Source organism: Oryzias latipes, chromosome 11 (genome assembly GCF_002234675.1).
Source record: "Oryzias latipes chromosome 11, ASM223467v1".
Classification (NCBI taxonomy): domain Eukaryota; kingdom Metazoa; phylum Chordata; class Actinopteri; order Beloniformes; family Adrianichthyidae; genus Oryzias; species Oryzias latipes.
Genome location: NC_019869.2, coordinates 10,844,990 through 10,868,624, shown reverse-complemented (window position 1 = coordinate 10,868,624; position 23,635 = coordinate 10,844,990). Strand labels below are relative to the sequence as shown.

General features: G+C 36.4%; 1 protein-coding gene across 1 annotated transcript in view; it reads left to right on the top strand.

Annotated features, from left to right (window-relative positions):
* Positions 1-23,037, top strand: part of kcnh8 (potassium voltage-gated channel subfamily H member 8) — a 71,863-nt gene extending 48,826 nt beyond the window's left edge. Inside the window, exons 11-17 of the mRNA XM_011480853.3 lie at positions 2,781-2,995; positions 4,185-4,229; positions 5,268-5,357; positions 5,471-5,619; positions 7,286-7,392; positions 7,624-7,703; positions 21,101-23,037. Of these exons, the coding sequence (XP_011479155.1) occupies positions 2,781-2,995; positions 4,185-4,229; positions 5,268-5,357; positions 5,471-5,619; positions 7,286-7,392; positions 7,624-7,703; positions 21,101-21,691 (1,277 nt within the window). The 3' untranslated portion in view covers positions 21,692-23,037. The remainder of the gene's footprint in view (positions 1-2,780; positions 2,996-4,184; positions 4,230-5,267; positions 5,358-5,470; positions 5,620-7,285; positions 7,393-7,623; positions 7,704-21,100) is intronic.
* The last annotated feature ends 598 nt before the right edge of the window (positions 23,038-23,635 follow it).

The window sequence follows — 23,635 nt, the reverse complement described above, 5'->3', positions numbered from 1 at the left end:
AGTGGAAATAGACAAATATGACAGATATAAGATATGATTGGGAAAAATCTGAGAGAAGGTGGCCTTCTCTAAGGCAGACTGTGTTGTGTTAAATCTTAAAGAAAGTTAAACTGTGTGTGAAGAGATAGTTTTGTAAATTGCCAGAATGAGAAACAACAACAATTACTGAATATATGAAAGGGAAAAAGATGCTTGATCGCACCTTACCCAGCATAGTTTCCAGGTCACAAATAAGCTCTTTTTCAAACAGCATTTTTTTCTTCTGCTCTTGATTCACAACAATTTCAATAAAGAAATACACAGAAGTACATTTTTAATCTTTATTTTCTTAATAGATATGTAAAGAAGTTAAGCGCCAAATAAAATGGCGGAAGAGACTATAATAAAGAAATGAATAAAGAGAAACAGGAAAACAATGGGTTAAATGTTTCATAGCAATTAACCCATCGTCTTTAAAACTATCATATTTAAGCTTTGTCTCCTTGAGATACATCAAATGATGACTTTACATTTCAAGGTTTATGAATTCCTTGACAATAATTAGGATTTATTTAACTCAATTGCCCATCAACACTACATCATACTATTTTTAATTAAACATTTATTTCATTCAATAACAATACAAAACATCAATACAGTACAGATTAGGAGTTAGGATCAGGATCAGAAAGACGGAAAATGAACTGTATATTATCTGCCGCTATCACTCATCAACAAAAGTAAATCAAAGCACATCAATGAAAATGAAACTGATCTTAACATGAATGTTAAGCCCAGTCTACATTTTAAATAAACATTAATACATACAAATGTATCAACACAAACCCTCATTTACACAAAGGTTCATTGGCATCATCTAATTAAAGTTGTATAAATTATATTTGCTTGATAAATACTTGTACATACTATTTATAATATTTGTTTAGCATCTCATTTTAATAAGACTCGTAAACGCAGCAATTTATTTTGTATTTTTAGTTTCTTTGTCCAATTTAATCCAAACGATAGGTCTGTATACTGAAACAGACCTCTTCAATGCCTTGGTTCTAAATCTATTTTATGTTATTTTATGTAAATTTGAATTTGTCTTAATTTGTGTGCTTTGTTCATACATTTGAGAATGTTGAAATCAACTAGGTCACTAAATTTAGATTTTTTTCGTATTGCTGAATAGTGTTCCTGATGGGTCTATATATTTACTTCGTGTAACATTTCTTGTTGCTTTTTTTTGTAATGTTAAGATTAAGGGCTAAGTATGTTTTATAAGTAGTACCCCAAATCTCTATACAGTATTGCAGGTGTGGAGCAATCAGAGAGTTTTACAGTACATGCAATGCATTATGGTTAAGGGACCATCTCAGCTTGTGTGAAAATGGCAAATCCTTTGGCTATTTTTGTTTTTATACTACTACTGTGAGGTTTCCAAGAAAAATATTCATCAATTACAACCAGAAACTTTATTTTATTTACCGTATTAATGTTAGTGCCCCCTATATTTACAGAAATATTATTGTTTTTATTTCTATCACTGAATAGCATAAAATATGAATTTTCACAGTTTAAATATCAAAACATTATTTTATCTTTAGTACCTCTGTTTGTTTCACTTTAGTTACTTTGCATTGTAATGACATCACAACAGGTAATCTGCAAAAAAATATACATTTTAATAATTTAAATGTGCTGGCAATATAATTTATGTAAAAAGAATAATAACAATTATAACAATAATAACAAATAATAAATGATTTGGGACCTAAGACTGATCTCTGAGGTTCCCCAAACATTATGTTTCATAAACTAGACTTTATATCATCTATTTGTACATACTGCTGCATCTTTAAATAACTAGAATTTTATTGAGTGCCAATCCTCTAATACCATACAAGCTAAGTTTTCTTAAAATAATTTATGGTCAGTGGTGTCAAACGCTTTTATGAGATCAGGAAAACGTTGACTAGTTTTCATTTTTTTGTCATTACTGCTACCTGCAGTAATGCCACTCTTTATTTGGGATTAGATGATGATTCAAATAATACACAAAACAGAGGATTCGGATTACAAAAGTTTACTTTGTATTTGAGGTATCATTTTTTTCATTTTTTTTGGTCTTTTGTTTTGTGTACAACAAAATTTTCCTGGAAAATATTACTTTTAATTTAAACATAAAGATAAATAATATTAGCAATGCCTTTAAAAATGACGATAAAGCTTCCAGACTGGGTTTTCTTTTAGATAAATAGCATTTCTAGCTCCCAAATGATTCATAGATTGGCAAATAGTCACTTATTATTCAAAATTCGTATTTCTGTGAACAGGGAGTGAAGAAAATTGTCTGTTTTTAACGGAACACTTTGAAAGGCCTTTAATAAGCAGGGTAAACTATTGCTGAAGACCCTTTTTTAAAGAGAGAGAAGAGGGTTTTAGATCCCAGGAACATGAAGAAATGACAGATGAATAAAATTCTTTCCAGTGATTTGCATAATAATGAATTTCTTACTAACTAGTGCTTTTGAGAGCTGAGAGCCACATGCATTTTAACACAAGGCCTTGAGCCAAGTGTTGAAGGGATAAGAGGTTTTCATGATGTCCCAGCATTATTCTACTCTAAAACCTCTCACACCTTCCACCATGAGTGTCCCCTCAAAAACCCATCATCAAATGGAAATTGTGAATCATGAGTGTCTGCATTAGAAAATGTGTCTCCAACTACTATTACCATGAAAACATCATGCACTAAACCCTTTTCTAACCCACCTTCTGTGTCTTTCTCTGAGCAGGTAAAGGGGACCTCATTGGGGCAAACCTGTCCTTAGATAACCGAGTAATAAAAACCAACGCAGATGTAAAAGCCCTGACCTACTGTGACCTGCAGTGCATCAACCTGAAAGGGCTCTACGAGGTTTTGGATCTCTATCCCGAATATTCTCACCATTTTGTCCAAGACATCCAACAGGATCTCACATACAACCTGAGGGAGGGACATGAGACGCAGGCGAGTCCTTCCACTGAGTGTTATTGTTTAACTACAGTGTAGGTAGTGATCTAAAGAATCTGTTACGAAAGACTTTATTACCTTACTTTTGTTAGAAGATTTAAGGGAAATACATTACAATAAATTAAAATATAAAATGGTTTTTATGTTTAAAGCCCCTGCAATCTGAAAACCTAAGTCTACTTTTAGACATCCATTGATTTTTTACCACTTGTGTAGAATTGGGTGGTGGGGGCAGGATCCTAAGCAGAGATGCCAGACCACCCTCTCCACAGACACCAATCAACCTATGAAACATGTTTTTGAACTGTGGGAAGAAACCAAAGTGCTTGGACAGAACCCAATGATGCTCGTAGAGAACATACAAACTCCACACAGAAAGGTCCCATCCCAGTTTCACACAAATAATTCATGGCTAGAGTCACCATTAGGTGTGAAATCTGTTTAGACTTAGAAGAATAGAATAGAATAGAATAGAATAGAATAGAATAGAATAGAATAGAATAGAATAGAATAGAATAGAACAGTCTAAATATGTGTATATAAAGTATGTTATGGCTTGTCAGGGCTTGGTGAAGAGTTGGATACAAATAGCTATCTGTGTGCTTGTGAATATGTGTTTGTGTGTGTACCTGTGTGTTTGTGTGCGCAAAAGTGTAAGTTGTCGGTGTAAGAGATGCAGAAACACCTGACTGTAATTACAGTGGCAGAGCCTCTGCAATTGCCCTTGCTAGTTTGCCCTCTCCCTGGCTGTAATGCTCTCTTTTTCTCACACATGAACGCACTCACACACCCCAACACCTACACACACACACACACACATATGTGATAAATGCTCCTGGCTTTGAGGAGAAGCTAATGTGTCGAGAGTTCTCTCCAAGTGGAGTTTTAAATAAAGATTGGTGAAGATTGGTTCAGGACTGAAGGATGTTTTGAGCTTAGATGTTGAATTTGCTCTGTTTGTTCTTTGATACTCTATCATTTTACCCTTTTTTGTTGTTTTGCTTTTTCCGCCTCACTGTACAAAATATCCTTTAAAGAGCAGCTTTTTCTCGCTTCAGAATGTGATTTATAGTGGAAGCTTGTGTAATTACATTGCTGTAAAATTGAAGCAGCGAAGAGAAGGGCTGCATGTGGAATCTGCTTTTTACATGTTGTATTGTTAATCCTCTGTTTGGCTGCATTCCAGGTTAAAGTCAGACTACCAACAACAACAACAACACCAGAAACTCAGGTAAGAGCACTAAATTGATTTTTGACATCATGAAGCCTCTGTGTTTGTAGAGAATGCAGCAATTTATCTCTTCTTTTCATTTGTTTTTAAAGTCTCTTTATATTACTTTTAACATTGAAAAACAGAACAAAGGGAAAATTTATTTAGTAGAATTTTTTTTTCTTTCTAAAAGACCTTCAGTGTGCCCTGCAGCAGACATCTATCATTGATAATAGACACTATCACGCTTTTACCCCCTAATAACTTTTTGTGAAAGTTGAGAGGAAAATGATAAATTCCTCCCAAAATTAGCTGCAGTCATTAAAGCGTGGTTGCAGTAGAATAGAAGGCAACTAAAGGTTTTATATGCTGTCAAACTGCTCAGATATTTTACAGCAAAATCGATGAATCTGTGCGAGCCATTAACCTCACACGGCGGTGTTTTTGGGTCGGTGACAGATGGGTCACAGGCCAGTAACCACCGATCAATTGGTGAATGTGGATCTTAACTGCTCTTATGAGCTGAATGGATCATTGTCTCACTGTTGATCACTCCCTGACACTATAGCCATATCAAAATACAAATTACTGACAAGTAGATTATGTTTTTTGTGTTTATTATGACAGTGTGACACTTAAACTCTGTGACTTCGGCTCACAGCAATGAACTGAACTGAATTTTATGCCTTTTGGAAAGGTTTTCTTGCCTTTCACTGGAAATACTGTAGCACAAAAACAGCCTTTGCTTCTTAAAACCCCCCAAAAACCAAAGCAATAGAAAACAATGGATTAAGGATGACCAGTTATCAGTTAAACGACTGTAGTTTACTGAAATACTGATACATATTTCTGATACAAATATGCATCCAACTACATCAGCTCCAAAATTACCTTCATGCAGCATCTACCCGAAAGCAAAAACATTGGTCATTTTTTTTAAAGCTGAAAATAAATTCAGCCAACAAGAACAAGGGGTTACATTTGTTGCACAGCTCTGTAGGTAAATGTTCTATTTTTAAATCCACATGATTCATTTTTTTAATTTTGATATTTTTTCAGTTACGAGTGAGCAAGAATGGGAGAGCAGTTCAGGGTCACATCACTGAGACTCAGGATGAAGAAGATGCAGATATGGAGGAACGCCATCAGGTTCAAAGTCCTTCAGCTATACGTTGTATATGTTGTATATAAGTACTACCGGTACACTGATCTGTGATTTAAAGGGAAGTAATGCTAGCTCTATGTCTATGTTGATGAGGCAGACAGGTGCAGCAAGTCCCCGGTACACAGGTGAGAAGTCCCCACTAACTTCCTCCAGCCAGACGACAATGGCACAGATCTTAAGCAAGTCTCAGAAGAAAATTCAAGAAAGTACCTTCACCACTTTGGACCCATGCAACCTCAGTCCCAGGTTACTTTTTTCCAGTCTGCTCTTTCCATGCCTGAATCTGTTTTTGTCTTTTTCAATTAAAAGAAACTTAAGTCAAATAAAAGAGGACTCAATGGCAAATGAAAAAGGAACTTGTCTAACTCCATATTCCTGCTTGGGCTCCTGTTATACTGACTGTTGTTTTTTGTTTTTTTCAATCTTATTCACAGATATAATTAAGATATAATGGTTTGGAGAAAATAAAAATAATTTTCATCAATACTAAAATAAAATTGGTTAGTTTTTAGGTTGTGACAATAAAATTGCTTGATTTAAATTATAAAGTGTAATTAATTGCAATTTGGTTTCTCTGTAATTATGATATAGAAAAATCTAAAATTGCAGATAGAAATGGACAGACCATGGTCATATGAACGTTTTGTTTGTTTGCTTGTTTTAGACCTTCTAACAACCAATTTTGAGCCATGTAGTTGTCTCTGTCTGGGCAGGATATGATATCACTTTTCCCAAATAACAATCCTAATTTTTTTTAACTTTTCACACAAAAAAGGGCATGATGGATGGAGAGGACAGAATTAGAAAGGTTATTATACAGCTGAAGATAGTTGCTGCCAAAAGAGCTTAAGGTTGTTGGTTTTTTTGGGATTCATTATTCTAAAATACAAAATGAGATGTTCGGGTTTAATTAAAAAAAATCCAGTATGTCTGTCTTGGACTTTAAATCTCACTACAGAGATTTAAAATGTGTGTTTAGTGGGATCTTTCTAATTAGAATAAAACCTATGTGTAAAGCTCTCTAGCTTTTAGCTGTAAAGCTCACCTGGTTTTAAAGCTTGTGGTCAAACCTGCTTAAAACAGAATAGTGGTACCCAGAGTTGTGCTGGGTCACTCCAAACCCTCAAAACTGAAGTGAGCCCGTTTGATGTCTGTGATTCAGGTGAAATAAGCTTTGATCCCAACCAGCAACTGATGAAATGGTTTTTGATTTAGATTGCTTCCCAATTTTTTTAATCAAATGTTTAGCATAAAACAATTTTGCATCTTCACTGCTGCTGCTGTCCTGTTTGGTTAAAGTTTTTTCCTGGAAAAACACTAGTCTACAGGTTTTCATGGCATTAATTATGTCTTTTTACTTATACCAGCAAACCAGGATGTCATAACCTCTTTTGTCCACCTACTTTTCTCTGTTGTGTCCTGAGTTTAGTAGCATTTATTATGCAAATGTGCACTTAAAGCAGAAAAATACCGTAGAAAATAGATTTCTTTGTATTTGTACCCCGCTAAAGCGACTCAGTTTTGCAATTTATATGACATTTAAGAAACTAGATGCCTTTAGAATGCCAACTTGGAGTCTTAAACCATGTAAACACAACCACAGTCTTGAATCAAGAGAATATTTTTTAGTTTAGGAGTTGTTTTACTCTGAAAAGAATAGTTTTTTTTTTCCGGATGTCATGAAAAGCCACTTAATTTGCTCACGGACGCTTTTCTTTCAGGAAGGAGTGCTCATTTTAAGCACAGCCATTTGTGCACAATTAAAGAGAAACACACTGAAGTTATTAGTTATTATCAAATAAAGTTTGATTTGATTATAAAATAAAGTTTGATTAAAATAGAATTTTGGTTCCAGATGTCTTTGAAATCTTATTTTGTTTCTGTGGCTTGAAAAACATTTGTTTCTCTGCAGGATAGTGGATGGCACTGAAGACAGCGAGGATAAGGAGAGTTTTCATACGTTCTCCTTCTCTACCAGCCGAGGTTGTCCTGTCAACACACCGACTCGTGCAACTGCAGGTCCTTTCATCCAAACTTCATCATATTTTAAATATTTTCGGGGCTGCAGACCATTTAAAAAATGTTAACATGAAAAACCCTGCAGTGTTTTAGAGTAATGAGGCAGATCACGGTAATATACTGAATGTCACCACCTCCAGGGTCTTTAATCTGCTTCTTTTTTTGTTTTGTTTTTTGCCTTAACTTTGTGGTAGATATTGAAGTTAAATATAACTTGCAAATTTGCCACAGATACGCTGCACATCAGCACAGTAGAGTTAGCAGCTAAAGCAGAGGAGACCAGAGGACAGCTGCACAACCTGGACCAGCAGGTAACTGTCACTGCGTACTTTCTGCCATCTTCACTGCATGTTACTTTAATAATGTGACTTACAAGTACATGATGTGGACCAGCAGTAGTACTTATGAGAATCAAAGATAAGTCCTACTAGAAAGTCTTTATTTAAATCAGGTGTTACATTCCTGCTCAAACTTGAAAACTAAATTAATTTCCAAGTGTGGATTTATGCAGAATCCAGAATGCAGAACTGGCTTCTAAGAAACTGCACATTGACATGAATGTGAAACTAAGTACAGCAGAATTTAAAAATTTAATCCAAGGAAAAATAATACAATTATGGCAAAATGGTGGGAGGAAGAAAGGGAGGGAAGATATGGGATGCCGAGGACAGTGGGGAACAATGTGTGTGAAGGAACAGGGAAGATCAATTAATACACAGATTGGGACACACTTTTTCTGAACCAACATTTCAGGACATGGGACAAGTATGCAGAACAATGGAGAATATGGACAATATTTAAAGATTAAATTGGAAAAATGAAGATATTTGCTGTAATATACACAACATATATTGCAAAGAAAAAGAGTTGCTTTTTAATCTCTACCCTTGTTTCTGAAAAAAACAAAGATGTTAAGATAAAACGTAGGTGGTACTAAGGGAGGGCAGAGAAAGAGTTGGGGGGGGGAAAATATCCTGATTCACTCTCCAGACTGGATTGTGGTGGTTAAAAAGCTATTTGCCAACCTGCCAATAAACCACAGAAGAAGAAGAGGAGGAAGAGGAAATGTGGAACAAAAAAAAAACCAGCACTCTGTGGCATAGTCACTTATTCAAAAATTGGACACTATCCTTAGAAAAACGTAGAACTCTTGAAGTTTATTTCATTAAGTGTGCTTGACTGTAGGAATGAGTATAGCAAGTATACTTTAGACCAGCCTTCAACACTCAACAAGCTATTCGGGTTGCTTTCTCACTAACCACAACGCAATAGGAGCCACAAAGTCTTATTTAACCCTTAACAAAAGTACTGATTTGCATTTATGTTAACGATACTGTTATGATCAATTTAAATGAACTATTTTTTTTTGGCACAAGTATAACATGAACATAATGAAAAAAAAATGTTTTTTTCAAAGTATGAAATAGTTTATAACTTTTGACAGAGGTTCATGACTTTCTTTCAAAATGAAAGACACCCTGTACCATATAGGATCATCTCGATGCAGCAAGTTCAGTAGTAGGTAGTGTAATGTCAGCAGTGAAAAAGAAATATGCTTAGTTTGTTTTACCAGTGTTGGTGCATCTCAGCCAGAAATTTGAAAACCAGAACTAGCTGAAAATGCATGATAAAGAAGAAAAAAAGTCATATGTGAGTTCTGAAGTATAAGTTGCACTTTTGGGAGAAAAGTGTAGCGCTTCTGAGCAAGTCCGCCAAGCCCAACATAATGCTGCTGCATTCAGTACTTTACTGATAGACACATCTACAGTGTCCCATCATCACCAAACGAGTGGAAGAGTCTTTGCTTACATTGTTGCTGTGGTCACATTTCTTTATAAATAAGGGGGAAAAACTTGAGGCAGTTTTGTAGAACATTTCATTTATTGACATTTGCAGTCAGACATTTATCCACACATTCATAGGTCAACATTCACTGTTGTCTTTTATGAAATTTAGTATTTTAAACATCGAATTTATATTTTTAACTTATCTTGCAAATAAAAAGTAGTGGTCTCTCCATCACTATGCTAAACCGTCATGAATAGGTTGATGAAAAAGACAAAACCAAAATAAAATAGTTCACAAATACTTTTAAACATGACAAGTCCAGCAGATGACGTGAAAACCAAACACTTAAATACAGAGAACTAACTAAAATGAAAACAGCTGTGAATAGTTGACAACCTGATCCTGGGGGGTATTCCAAAAAGCAGGTTATGTGAGTTGCCACGGTAAGTTTGAGGCTAAGGAAGCGGATAACCTCACCTTTTGTTCCAAAAACAGAGATATGTTTCAGGGTATGATTTGTTCCCATAGCAACTCATGCTCTGAACATAACCTGGTCTGGAACACGTTTAGTTGAAGGTTAGTTTATTTTCAGAGAAGTGAAGCAGCACGATGTGTCCATTTGAAGATGATTTAGTGGATGAAGAAGCTCAGATAATACTTTTTCCACCATGAGAGGGTGATAAGACCACGTATGGATGTTGGAAAGATAAACTTTTTTACATTGATCTAACTTAATTATTTGCTTCAGTTAAGATAAATATATTTTTTTTTAGTTCAGTCAACTTAAAAATAACACGTACTCATCAGACATTTATTTTACTTTGATTCAAATTGATTAAATTAAGTAGGTGTAACTTTGGTGCTGCTGTTAGATCGGGAGCGCTAGGAATTGTGGGATACCATTCCATTTGCCTGTCTGGACAGATTTGTGTTTAAGTGTGGGTTTTTGACCAAATGTCTTTAGTTGTAGCTGTTTTACTGTGTATTGCTGAGTTATTTTACCCTGTTATGTTTAATTCTTTCTGCACCATTAATGAGAGGGAGGGAGAGGATGATGAGGTTATTTAGCACCACTAGTGCAATAATGTGATATAAGAACTGAAGTTAAAGTCAGTCATGAAAACTAAATGCAAAGTATGTCTTGTAAATGCACATTGTGTCAATTATTTTAATTTTATAAAAATGAAAATATCTGCGGCCTCAAACTTAAACATATGAGAGTTCAAGAAGTACAATAAATTAATATGGAAAAACTTTACTTGAATTGGAGTGATATGACATTTAGTTAGATAAATATGTAAATTTGAGTTGTATTAACAACTATTGAGTCGGATAGACATAAGAAATTAGGTTGAATAAATGTAACTCATTGATTCATTTAAGTTTTATATATATATATATATATATATATATATATATATATATATATATATATATATATATATATATATATATATATATATATATATATATATACATCACAATGTAATTGGAAATAAGATCAGAAACTTGTGTGTTTACTCTGTCTGTTCTTTTTCTCCAAGCAGAAACTCTTTCTTTTGCTGATGATGCAGCCGTATTACTTTTTTGATGGGTGTATAATCTGCATACGTCGTCATTAAAATCTCAGACTCCGTCTCACTGAAGTATAGTGCTCTCTTTTGTTCTCCACGTGTTTCCATGGTGACTCGAGTCACCATGGACCATTCCATTAAGAATGTCTTTATGTTCTTGCCGTGCACACGCATTAACCCAGGGTTACAAACTCATACCCGGTCTTTTGGAACCGACATACCCAGAGTAACCAAGTTCAGGCGGACTTCAGCCAGAGTTCAGGGTTAAAGTCAGGGTAGTTTAAACGTGCTTTCTGGAATACCTCCCAGGTGTGACTGACAGTTGAACCAACTAAACCACAAAGCAGAAGACGGCAAGAATTAAGAAATCATAATGGACATCAAACAAAGCAAGATATAGGACACAATCTTCACCGTAAACAATAATCATGTCTTCGTATATCTTGCACATTTGTACAGAAAGCTCCAGATTGTAGGGATTTATACATGAAATCAAGGGTGTTTGCACACACGTGTTGCAGTACACAGTTTGACAGGCAGGGAGGTACAATGACATTAAACCTGACAAGTGAGGAGGAGTGTTGATGTCTTCCTGCCACAAATATGGGTTCATGTCACTGGATGAGTTGACTGTTCCACGCAAAAATAGAAGACAAAATTGATAGAAATAAAGTCTTCTTTTGCCTTTCTTTCCCCTTTTTGTCCAAAGCAGACGGCATAAATAAAGAGATAGAAGACAGGATGGAAAAAACAACATGATCACTCTTAAAAAGATTTGCCCTGATGTGCTTTCTCTGTCTCTGTGGGTTACCAGTGTTCGACAGGAAGTCCCTCAGCATGTTTTTTGGTAAATCCACATTTAGATCTAACTACAATCAGCACCACAGGAGGTGAAAAGTGGTGTTTGATTTGAGCCCCATCAGTGCCTCATGCAAAAACATACACAAACATGACGAATGAGGACAGTGAACATTCAACAGCAGTGGGGTGCCAGATGTAATCGGTTCCGAAAAGATTTTAAAAGTCCTTTATCTTCTTGGTGTGAAAAAATAGCTTTAAAAAATGTATCACATTTATGCAATCATTTTAAATCAATCTCCGTCTATGTTCACACACAGCCGTATTCCTTCAAACAGCAAAAAGCTTTAGGTTTCTTGAAAAACACCCATTCTCTGAGTGCCAAGAGTGAGATTTCTGGTTATTAGAAAAACAGATTATATTTTTCTTAAAACATTGTTATTGTATTTGCTAATTTTACTTGTGTGGCAGGAAAAAAAAACGTTGATTGATTGATTGATTTATTGCTTTATGCATTTTTGTGGCAATATTCAGGGTAAATCCCTTTGCCCTCCAACCTGAAAATGAAGTGTTGCATTTTATAATTGTGGCATTAAAAGGCCATTTGGGCAACACAGGAGAATAAAGCTGGTGCTTTATCCTGTAAAGACAATAACGTTTTAGTACAGCATACCATATTTCTCAGAGTAAATATCAGGGTTTTCTGCATAGTTTGGCAAGGGAGGCGACTTACTCAGGCCCAACTTAAATGTAATTCATTTAGTGTTCTTTTTTTGCTATGCATTTTTTTTGCTGCTGTGACTCAAACTCTGGAGCGACTTGTAGTCAGAAAACTGAAATTAAACTAAATTAAATTATTTGTCTCACTATAGATTGCTACAGAGTATAATTTTCTTTGACCCAGTTTGAAGACTTGCTGTCCTGCAGTACTCCGAGGAGGGAAAAAATAAAAATACCAAAATGTCTCCATTTAAATGAGAAAAATACCGTAGACTTCAGGGGGGTATTTACAGAAAGCAGGTTATGCTAGCTCCCACGGTAAGTTTGAGGCTAAGGAAGTTGATAACCTCAGCTTTCGGTTCCAGAAATGGAGGTATGTTTCAGGGTAGGTCAAGTTGCCATGGCAACTCATGCTCTGAACATAACCTGGTCTGGAGCAGGTTTAGTTGAAGGTTACTTTGTTTACAGAGAGGTGAAGCAGCGTGCCGTGTCCATTTGAAGATGATTTAGTGGATGAAGAAGCTCAGATACTTTTTCCACCATGAGAGGGTGATAAGACCACATATGGATGTTGGAAAAATAAACTTTTTTACTTTGATCTAACTTAATTATTTGCTTCAGTTAATATAATTAAAAATCTTTTTTTTGTTAAGTCAGTTTAAAAATAACAGGTAGTTTTCAGACAGTTATTTTGCTTTCATTCAAATTAATTCAATTAAACTTGTAGGTGTAACTTTGGTGCTACTGTTAGATCGGCACCGCAAGGGATTGTGGGATATCATTCCCTTTGCCTGTCTGGACTGATTTGGGTTTAACTGTGGCTTTTTGACCAAATGTGTTTAGTTGTTTAGCTGTTTTACTGTGTTTTACCGTGTTATTTTGCTCTCCTTTACTCAGGTCTCTGCACCATGAGGGAGAGGGAGGGAGAGGATGATGAGTTTATATAGCACCCATACAGTGAAGTTATACATTAACAATGTTGGTGAATTCCTAAATGAATATGCGCACACATTACAAACTGTTTTGTTCTTTTTATTGTTATAAAAATGAGGATCTGCCAGCTCAAACTTAGACATATGAAAGTTCAAGAATTTTAATTCATTACGGTGGAAAAGAAATTACTTGAATTGGAGTAATATGACATTTAGTTAAATAAATATGTAAATTTGAGTTGTATTAACAACTACTGAGTTTTAATTACTTCTTATCAATAGAAGTAATTCATTTAAGTTGGCAAAATTGGATAAGTTTTATATATATATATATATATATATATATATATATATATATATATATATATATATATATATATATATATATATATATATATATATATATATATATATATTTATATACATATATATATATATATATATATATATATATGTGTGTGTGTCACATGAAGATGGAAATAAGATCAGAAACTCATGCGTTTACTTTGTCTGTTCTTCTACTACAAGCAGAAACTCTTTCTTTTGATGATGCAGCCATGTTACTTTTTTGATGGACGTATAATCTTCATACGCCGTCATTAAAACCTCAGACTCCGTCTGAAGTATAGCGCTTTCTTTTTTTTCACCACGCATTTCCATGGTGACTCCGGAAATCGGCGATCTATTGAGAATGTCTTTATGTACCTGCTGTGCACGAGCATTAACCCAGGGTTACCAAGTCGAGCGTAATTACGCTAACTCATATCTGGTCTTTTGGAACCGACATACCCCGAGTAAGCAAGTTCAGGCGGATTTCAGCCAGAGTTCAGGCTTAAAGTCAGGCTAGTTTAAACACGCTTCCTGGAATACCCCCCAGGAGGAGATTGTCCAGATTCTTCACGTTTGTTTGGACTCTAGCTTCTTCTTCTGTGTTGCTTTCAGTAGTAAATGCTGATACACACCTACAGTGCCCTCTAGCAGTTGCTTGTGGGAAAACAAGGAACCAATGAGCATCTTTTTTTCTTTTTTTAAATCACATATAAGTCGCACCCCCTGGCCTTACTATATAAAGAACCACGACTTATAATCCGTTAAAACAGTTGAAAAAAGTAATGCTACCCCACCAAGTAATATAAAGCGAATGAGAGCAGTTTCTCAATAGCCTCACTTATAATTACAAGAGGAAACAGAAGATACACACTGAGAGGGATCCACACTTGCATTCACAGCAATAGTGACCCACTTTTTTAAGGAGCAGTAGCTTACGTAGCAAAAGCAAATACTCCTACATTATTCTGAGTATAAACTTGAAGCTTTTATGATCTTTTTTTTGTTGTTGTCTTGATTAGTTGTGCTGCAGCAGAAGTCTGGGTTTTGACGTTTTTGTATGAAAACCACACTGAAATAATGAAATGTAAATACTCTCTCAAGCTGTTCAAATTTGATTAAACACATGCAAAGAAACACATAAAACCCTGATTTATTTGGTGAACATTCACATAGTTCAGAAACATCAGGATGCCAGCGCAGTGAAAGGAACAAAACGTTATTTGATGAGATTTTTACAAGTGACAGAGCTTGTCATAACACAGGCAAAACACAGCAGGAAGTTTGATGATGGATCTTCTCCACCACTTGTAACCTACTGCCTCAATATTAGAGTGGAGCCAGTTATTATAATAATCATGCATTTTGTGGTACAAGAACCAAATTTGGCACCTTAGGATCTCCTCTTTTAGAAAAGCTCAATAGTCACAAAAATTCAAGATTTAAAAAAGTATATACAGTATGTGATTTAAATAAAATGTTATTCTGTTGGTAAGGTTTAAAGACTGCGCATGACCAGCCCATATTCTTGAGACTAAGGCAAATAGACAATTTATTATTACCATAGCAATTGAGCGTATGGCTGCCATCTTTACAAATGGCCACCATTCTTGATTTTTCTAATGGCTCTTCTGAAAGAGAAACTGGACTAACAACCCATTCATTAAAAACAATTATGGTACATCAAGCACAAATTGGGTAATATTTGCTGTAAACTTTGACAATGCATATGTTCTTGCTAAAATGATAAATGCATACTGGATGGTGTTTAATTGCACGAATCGTTTCCAAACACCAAATTTCCAATACATATTTATTTAGAAAGTAGCACTTTTACTTCAGAAAGGGTTTTCACTTTATTCAATAAAACAGGACTGGCAAACTCTGCCTTTTTTAATCTCTCCCTGACCTGCTTGCTGCTGATTGGCTGACTCAAGAGATTCCACATCCTGAGTGACTGAACACACCTGATCCAGTTAATCAGCAGCAAAACGTCCAGGGAGAACTGGAGGCTGGCCAGCCCTGTAAAGGATTGCGCCTTTTTTTTCTACAGTTACTGTGATTTTATAGAAATAATTAGACGCTCTAAGTTGGAAGCTTTAGAAAACATGTTGTGATGGGAAAAACAAGCTCCTAGCAAGATCAACTTTTCAAACACCTCCTGTAAAGTGGAAGAATGTGTTTTGTAAAAAAAAAATCCAACAAGCCTTAGGTCCCAATATAGTTGCAGCTTTTGTGAAAATAAAATTGTCACAATACTGTTATATTAGTGAATTTGTTTTTTGATGCTTGTCATTTGTTTGCCCTTTTTTCTCTTAGTGGTTGAATTTGGATGATAATACTTCAACTGAGGTATTATGTTGGTTTTCTAGTTGTGCTGCAGGAATTACTTAACTCTAATTAGTTTGGAACTGGCATCACTTTATTTTTTAGTTTTTCTAAGCTTATTGGAATTTGGCATTGCATTTGGCCACAGTCATTTTGGGCCGAGCAGTAGGGAACAAAATGAGAAAGGGAAAATCACAGTAACCAAAAAAGCGATTTACAGAGTTACTGCTCCTTCCCATCAAAACAAGTCAGCTGAGGTCCCTGAAGGTACATTCACACTTGGACCAGGAACCTATTCCTGAGATAATTTTTAGTACATGCAAACCTGCACCTTGACTTGAGTGTCTTGGTTTTCCTGAATGTGACTCTGATATGGTGAGTGAGCCAGAGCTGTACATTTCAATCACATACACCCTTAGTCATCCTTACAAATACTCAAAGATAGACTTACTACATGTCAATGAAGGTGATATGAGCCTCAAAGTAACTGCAATCCTTTAAAGGCTGAAAGTAGCTCTTACTCTTGTAACTGAAATACTTTTCCAGGTGCCTTGATCCACTCCTTTCTTCTTTCATGCCTGATATGTCAAATGAATGTTTTCAGACTTTCCTGTCAAATTTAAAGAGTCTGTCAGCCCTTTCCTTAGTCTGAAAACACCCTGAGTGAGGGACAACATTCAACTGAAAAATACACTGATGTGGAAATCAAAGACTGGGGAGACCTGAGAACAACTTATAGTGTTCTCTGTTGAGGAATTGGAGCATGTGGATCAAAATCCCTGCTTCAAGACCATTACTGGTATATTAATGATCAAGTATAACAATTATTGGAAGTTCTACCTGTAGCGGCAGTTGTCTGGGGGCTGCTTTGTCTGAGCATGACCACAAGGAGTTGAGTCAAAAGTGTGAGGCCAAGAGTTGTGATGACAGCAGCTCACTGTCCTGCAATACTCAGCTTTTCTATTTATATCACAGCTATTTTGGACTGATTTAAAAAAAAAAACATTTTACAGCAGAAACAAGGCACTTAAGGCCTTTGTTATTTAGACTTTGTTGTTTCATGCTATGTGTTATTTATAAAAGCTGTAGTCATGTTTGAGAAAATTGACACTCTAGTGGTGAGTTGGCTTAGAGCAACCACATTGATTGACCACTATGATCCCCTTTTGTTATCCTCATCCAGCAGCTGGAGCACTTTGCATTTGTTACTGTGCACTCCTCCAGGGGCTGATGTGCCTCAAGTTTTAAAGGTCAACGTCATCAGACACATGCATGTACGAGGGGAAAGGTGAACAGAAGCAGATGGTTGGCAGGGCTTCATGATCATGTCCTTACAGAACATGACACAGACAGAAACCAATCTTTTTTGTGGCTAAATAGAAGATTATTTTTAATGGAAAATATCAAAAATCTCTCATTTTGAGAGCGTTTTCAACAGCTTCACAGTGGTTTCGCCTCACAGCAAGAAAGCCCTGGTTCAAATTCTGACAGGGACCTTTCTGAGTGGAGTTTCTGAGTGCATCTTCTTGTATGGGTTCAAAACCAGGTTTTCCTCCCACATGCTTCACACGTTAATTGGTGTCCCTAAATTGTCCAAAGGTGTGCATGTGAGTGTAAGGCCTTGCAACAGACTGGTGACCTGTTCAGGGTGTACCCTGCCTTCAACCAACAGTAACTAAGTTGGCTCTAGCAGCCACTTGAGCTTTAAAGAGCTTCAGCAGGATCTGAAGATGGATTTCCACAAACAGAGAAGCTTGTCAATCTATAAAGCCACATGCACCCGTATGGGTCAATCCCTAAATGGGTGCTGCAAGTTTTTGGGTTGTCCAGGCATGTAGAGAGTTGTAAAAAGGAGTGGCAGGATCTTAAGAGTGTTGCAGATGTCTCTTGCAGGTGCTTGAGACTAGTGGGACCACCTCGTAAAAGTGGAACGTACCATTGTTGTGTTTGATATGTGTATTTGTGAAGTATTTGTACAGTAGTGTAAGTTACACACACTTTACTTTAATTCAATTCCATTTTATTTATATTACCCAATATTACAACACAGTTGTCTCAACGCGCTACACAGGTTATTGTACAAAACATAAAATCCGTCATAAAATACAAAAGCTGATTGCTAAACTAAACTAAGCTAAACTAAGCTAAACTAAGCTAAACCTTAGACCCTCCTTTTAAAAAAAACTGCTAAAAAAATGCTCTGTGTGATGCTGTCACACAGCACCCTGTACGTAGTACTCCAGTCATTAGGGAGGTGCTCACTGCTTCTTACTGACCCCGTGCAAATACTGTGTGCATGTGATACAGAAGTGTCTGTAAGATGTTTGTATGTCATCACAATCTAAAGTTTGATTGTCCAATTTCCTCATTTCTAACAGTCAGGGTGAATGCAACAGATGTGCGAGGACCACATGCTTACAGTTTTTCTCAGTCGCTTTAGTACAATTCTCAGATCAGAATTGAAGTTTGCAAATACATGTGTGCATTTCTCAAAAAAATTTGCACAAACAGCAAAACGCTACGGATTTCTTGCAAAAGCCTGTAATGTGCTCAAAATCTTTAGTTCATCTCTCAAAACTAAGTCTTTATGTCATTGAACATGTCAGTGCCATCAGAATGTCAAGTCTTTGTGTCATTGTCTACGAACAAGACAGTCGAATTACTTTGTCATGTTGTCAATATAACTGTGTACTTTAGAGGGAGGTTCTGATGTAAACTATGGCTAAAGTTTGGATGACAATTATTGTAAAATGTAAGTTTCACCTTTTTTGTTTGATTGCAAGAGACTGGACAAGATTCACATTTACACTTTTATTGTTCATATTGTAATTTGTTGACAGACCATGTCATACCAACATAGAAAAAACCCACTGCAAACAGTAACACAAAGGGAAAAAAAAGATAGGACAATATTCTGTACAACAGTACAGGCAGTGCAGTAGGAATTTGTGCGGTCTTCCTACACCTCTTGTCGTTCCTGTATGTTAGGCCACAAATTCTCATCCACATCACAGCGAATATCCTCTCTTGCAATGCAGCGAAATATTTTTGTCATATCATGACAACTTGGTCAACCATTTTGCAGTTAATGACTTATACGATGAACTAATGACTAGGAGTTTTGAGGAGTAAGACCATTACACAGTGAACTATATAATACATTTTGATCAACATGATATAAACAATTGATAATGTAGCAAAGAGCAGAGAATTGTACATAATCATTTGCATGGATGTACCAAAACAATTGCAACTTATTCAAAGAAGTGAGAAACTGCTTACATGATGTGCACAAGTGACATCATGATGTGAAGATTGAACAAATAGTTTTGGGAATTTCATTCTGATCTGACAATTGTACTAAAGCGACTGAGAAGAACTGTAACACCTGAACAGTACAAACAAGCTTCCGAAGGAGTGCACAGGATTCAGAGGGGTCGAAAAAAAAGGAAATATCTTTGGGACATGCCTGTATCTCACTTACTTCCATCTCACCTTACTTACCATAACGCGTGTCTTATGTGTTCACTACAACCTGATGCCAGCAGCATTAAGTAGACAAAACTGTGCTTATACATTTTTGCCTTACAGTTTCACTGGGTTACAATCCTTAAAGTTTCTACTGGCAACCTGCATTCGCCGCACAGATTTGCTAATTTTTCTCTCCAGACATCCCATATCTACCCATATGTACAGTTGTGACTTAGACTTAGAATTTAATAGCGCAGGTCAGAAAAGTAATAGCGCAATTACTATAGAATGCAAAGACTGATCACAAACGTAAACTCAACTTTATAAAGAATCATACAAAGACAAGGTAAATACATGAAAGACCCTGCTTGTTTTTCAGAAATCCCTGCCTCACTTTCTGAGGCAGGGCACCTGTCTGAATCAAGTGTCTTTTACCAATAAGAAGCAGCAGAGGCAGGGGTGGATGGAAAAGAATCAAGACATAAGCCCTGGAAGACTTTGGGTTTAAACACCACTAGATCAGAGATGCGTGCTGTTGTATAATAGTAAAAAAAACTTCCATCACTTTTTAGCATTTATGCAATTGAAGACACATTTTTGTTGCTTTCATGGACTTGCCACAACAGATAATAATAATTTGAATTATTGTAAAAGGAACTCAAAAGATAGAGAAGAGCAATGAGGTCCAGGGATACATGATTTTAATCCCAATAATGTAAAAAAGGAAAAAGTATATGTTTTTTCTGTTCAAAGTGATGCTGGAGTCCTGGATTTAAAGACCCACTCTGATGAAAATTTTATTTTTGGTGTTTTTGACATGTTCTTGTTGCATCTTTCTGATGATGGAGAACATAAATTGTAAAAAATAAGCTTAAAATTGCATTTCTAAATTTTTCTTGATTCAATTTATTGTGCATCAGGAGCAAATGAAAAAAATGCAGTTGGAAAAAGATCACATTTGTGACGTAGAAAATACAGTGGGTGGGCTACAAGCTCCAAGCTCTAATCAACAGGGAAGGGAGCACTGGGTCTCCTCTGAAGATAAAAAAACCATGATTGGAGTGGGTCTTTAGATAGATAGACAGACAGACGGACGGGCGGACGGACGGGCGGGCAGAAAGATAGATAGATGGATAGATAGATAGATAGATAGATAGATAGATAGATAGATAGATAGATAGATAGATAGATAGATAGATAGATAGATAGATAGATAGATAGATAGATAGATAGATAGATAGATAGATAGATAGATAGATAGATAGATAGATAGATAGATAGATAGATAGATAGATAGATAGATAGATAGATAGATAGATAGATAGATAGATAGATAGATAGATAGATAGATAGATAGATAGATAGATAGATAGATAGATAGATAGATAGATAGATAGATAGATAGATGACTTTATTAATCCCACAATGGGGAAATTTCATTTAATGGTATGTTGTAGTCAAAAATGTGAATTGTGATATAAAAAATCTAAATTTGCCTTGACAAATGTGACATTAGGATGTTTTACAGAAATTGTTGCTAATAATTAATTTTAAAAAGTATCACCATGAATTGACGAAGTTTGCCATTACAGTATTTAACATATTTGTGAAAATGAAACATGTTTTTCTCTTTTTACTTTTCTCTTTTTACTTTATTTTATTAGCGTGTACATATGAGATTTTCCATTAAAACATATCAGTAGATCTTTAACATGAGGCCATGAAAAAAATTGTGAGGTCTTCTGAGAGATCATCTGTTTGTCTCTGCAGGTGGGGACCCTGCGGAAAGAAGTAGCCGACCTTGGACAGGTCATGAAGAGAATGGCCCAACTCATGGAGACCCTAATTCCATCAGTACAGCCGCCTACAATAGTGTGTCCTGCACATTATTCTCCGGCACACCACATGTGCTTGCGGCCTGCCACACCGACTCGGTCTTGCCCTTCACCATCCCCCTCTAAAACTGCCTCCATTTGGACAGAAGCACCAATGCCACTAACTTCTCCATCCCTCGCGGCCGCACAGCAGCATAGTGTGATGTGCCACACAGACTTTTTAATACATAGACCACAGAGCCTCCAAGCTGCATGTCCCGCCATGCCTAGCTCAGCTTCACCTTTAACTCCTGACTCTTATCAGCTCCAGCCGGCCTCTGTCATCTCAGAGCTTCCTATGCCTTCATCGTCCTGCAGTTTGCATGATATCCCATGCTGCGAGGTTCAGGCTCCTACCCCTATAATGTCAAGTGTGGACAGTTCACCTCCGCAGGACGGAGGACAAAGGGGGCTTTATCACAGTTCTGGATCCTCTCCTCAAACTGGACTTGGATTGGTTCATCGCTGCCCAAACCAAGGTTTGTAGCAGACCTTTAAAAAGTTTCCTAAGGACATTTCCAATAAAATCTTTGGAAACACACTCAGCTCAGAACTTTAATATCACTGCAAGACATGGCAGAGATGCAATGAACATTTCTGTTTTTTTTTAAAGGCACGCTTTTCAAAATGTATTTGCATGAAAGAGGGTTTAGGTGTTAGCTTTACCTTGTAGAGGCTTAGTTTTAATATAAGAAAAGATTTGGGAGCAGTATATTGAGGCTCCTTCAGAGAAAGCACTCTGCCCTGATGGAGAATGAGACAGAAACTTTGAAAGAAAAAGTAGTTTTTGAGCACTCCTTCTTGCTTCCTTCCGACCCTCTTCTTCTCCTTCCTTTTACCCCTTCTTTCCTTGCTTATCTAACCAATGTCGGATGCTCTGGACACCGCGGAACAGTGCACAACTTGTTAAAGTGGGTTCGCAAGTCAATGTGAGGAGAGAAATGGGGCGTACTGTGCTATTTACTGCTGGACCTGCAGGCAGAATGGGTAAAGGATGGAGGAAGCTGGCTGTGGAGGTGGCGGTGGGGCACTTTAAGCCTTGGGCATCGCAACCATGCTGTCGTCTGTCAAGCTGAACACAGGGGTTCGTTTTCCCTCTCTGTCTCTGTTTTGCAGTTGTTCTCCCCATGCACCTCACATTGGTTCTCCACTCTCTGTGCATGCCTTTCGAGTAGTGCCTGTAGCCCCACATTGACATGCTGCATGTCAGCCCGTGGAGATTCAGCTTGCCATTTACCTGTCTATTTAAAGGAAACGTGGTTCAATATTTTAATGGTTGAACTTGGAATTTACAGATGCCTACTTATTGAATGTGAGCTCCGTTTAAACAGTGCTGCTATTTTAGGCACACAGGAGTTTCCCCCCCTCTGATGTAAAGTGGCCTGGAGCAAATATTACTGATGCTAAATTGGTCCACGTTGCAAGCTGTTACCCTGATAATCATCCTGGGTTACGATCTCCTGGATCGATTTTGTTAGCTGTTAAGAATAAAGGCAATATTCCCACATAAAAAGCACAACAGGGAAATAAAGACACTTTTATATTTCTATGAATGTATCAATACTAAAGATGTATTTTTTATTTTTTACCTCAAAGAATGCAGTAGTGTGATGTCGGCAAAAATATTGCAGCTGTAAAAGAATTTATGGCCGGTGTGTTAGCTGTTGGCATTGAATGCAGTCAAACCTTTTGTCCAGCAGATCTACTCTTCTCTTTTGAATTCCTGTAGATTTGAGCCTTTTACTCTGCTAATGGAATGTACTGTAATCAACCTTCTTTTCCCCTTTTTGATATTTATTAGATACAAAAATTGATATGCTAATAAACAAGAAATATGACTCTTCTGGTGGCTTCTTTATTCATCATAGGTTGACATAACCTTGTGTATATTTTTCTTATTTTTATATTAAATCCACTTCTAATATTTCACACATGTGCAATGGAAATGGTTTTATCAACAAATTGTAGAATATTATGACTAGAAAAAAACTAGATTAGTTTCAGGAAGGGAGACAGATATGAACACATTTTGAACATTTGATTTGTTTTCGTTTTTGTCACAGGCTCATTTTATTTAAAATTCTGTTTTTGCAATTGATGAAAAAATCCTGAACCAAAAGACCCAAAAGGATCATTGCATAAAGGTAATAATCAAGCCCTCGAGCAGCACTGAACACATTATATGAACTATGTAACTGTTTTGTAATCTGTTAACTATTCATTATATTATGTTTAATAGTCCACCATCTGCTATCTGACTGGGTCCTGTGAAGCAATTAACCCTTGTGCCATCCTAGGGGGTCCAGATGACCCCACCCTTCCATTGACGTGTTCTCCCTACCATGACAAAGGTGGATAAAGGTGAAGGATTTCATGTAATCCATGGACACCAGTGAAGATCACAAATCATTGAAGAAAAAAGGTTCAGTGC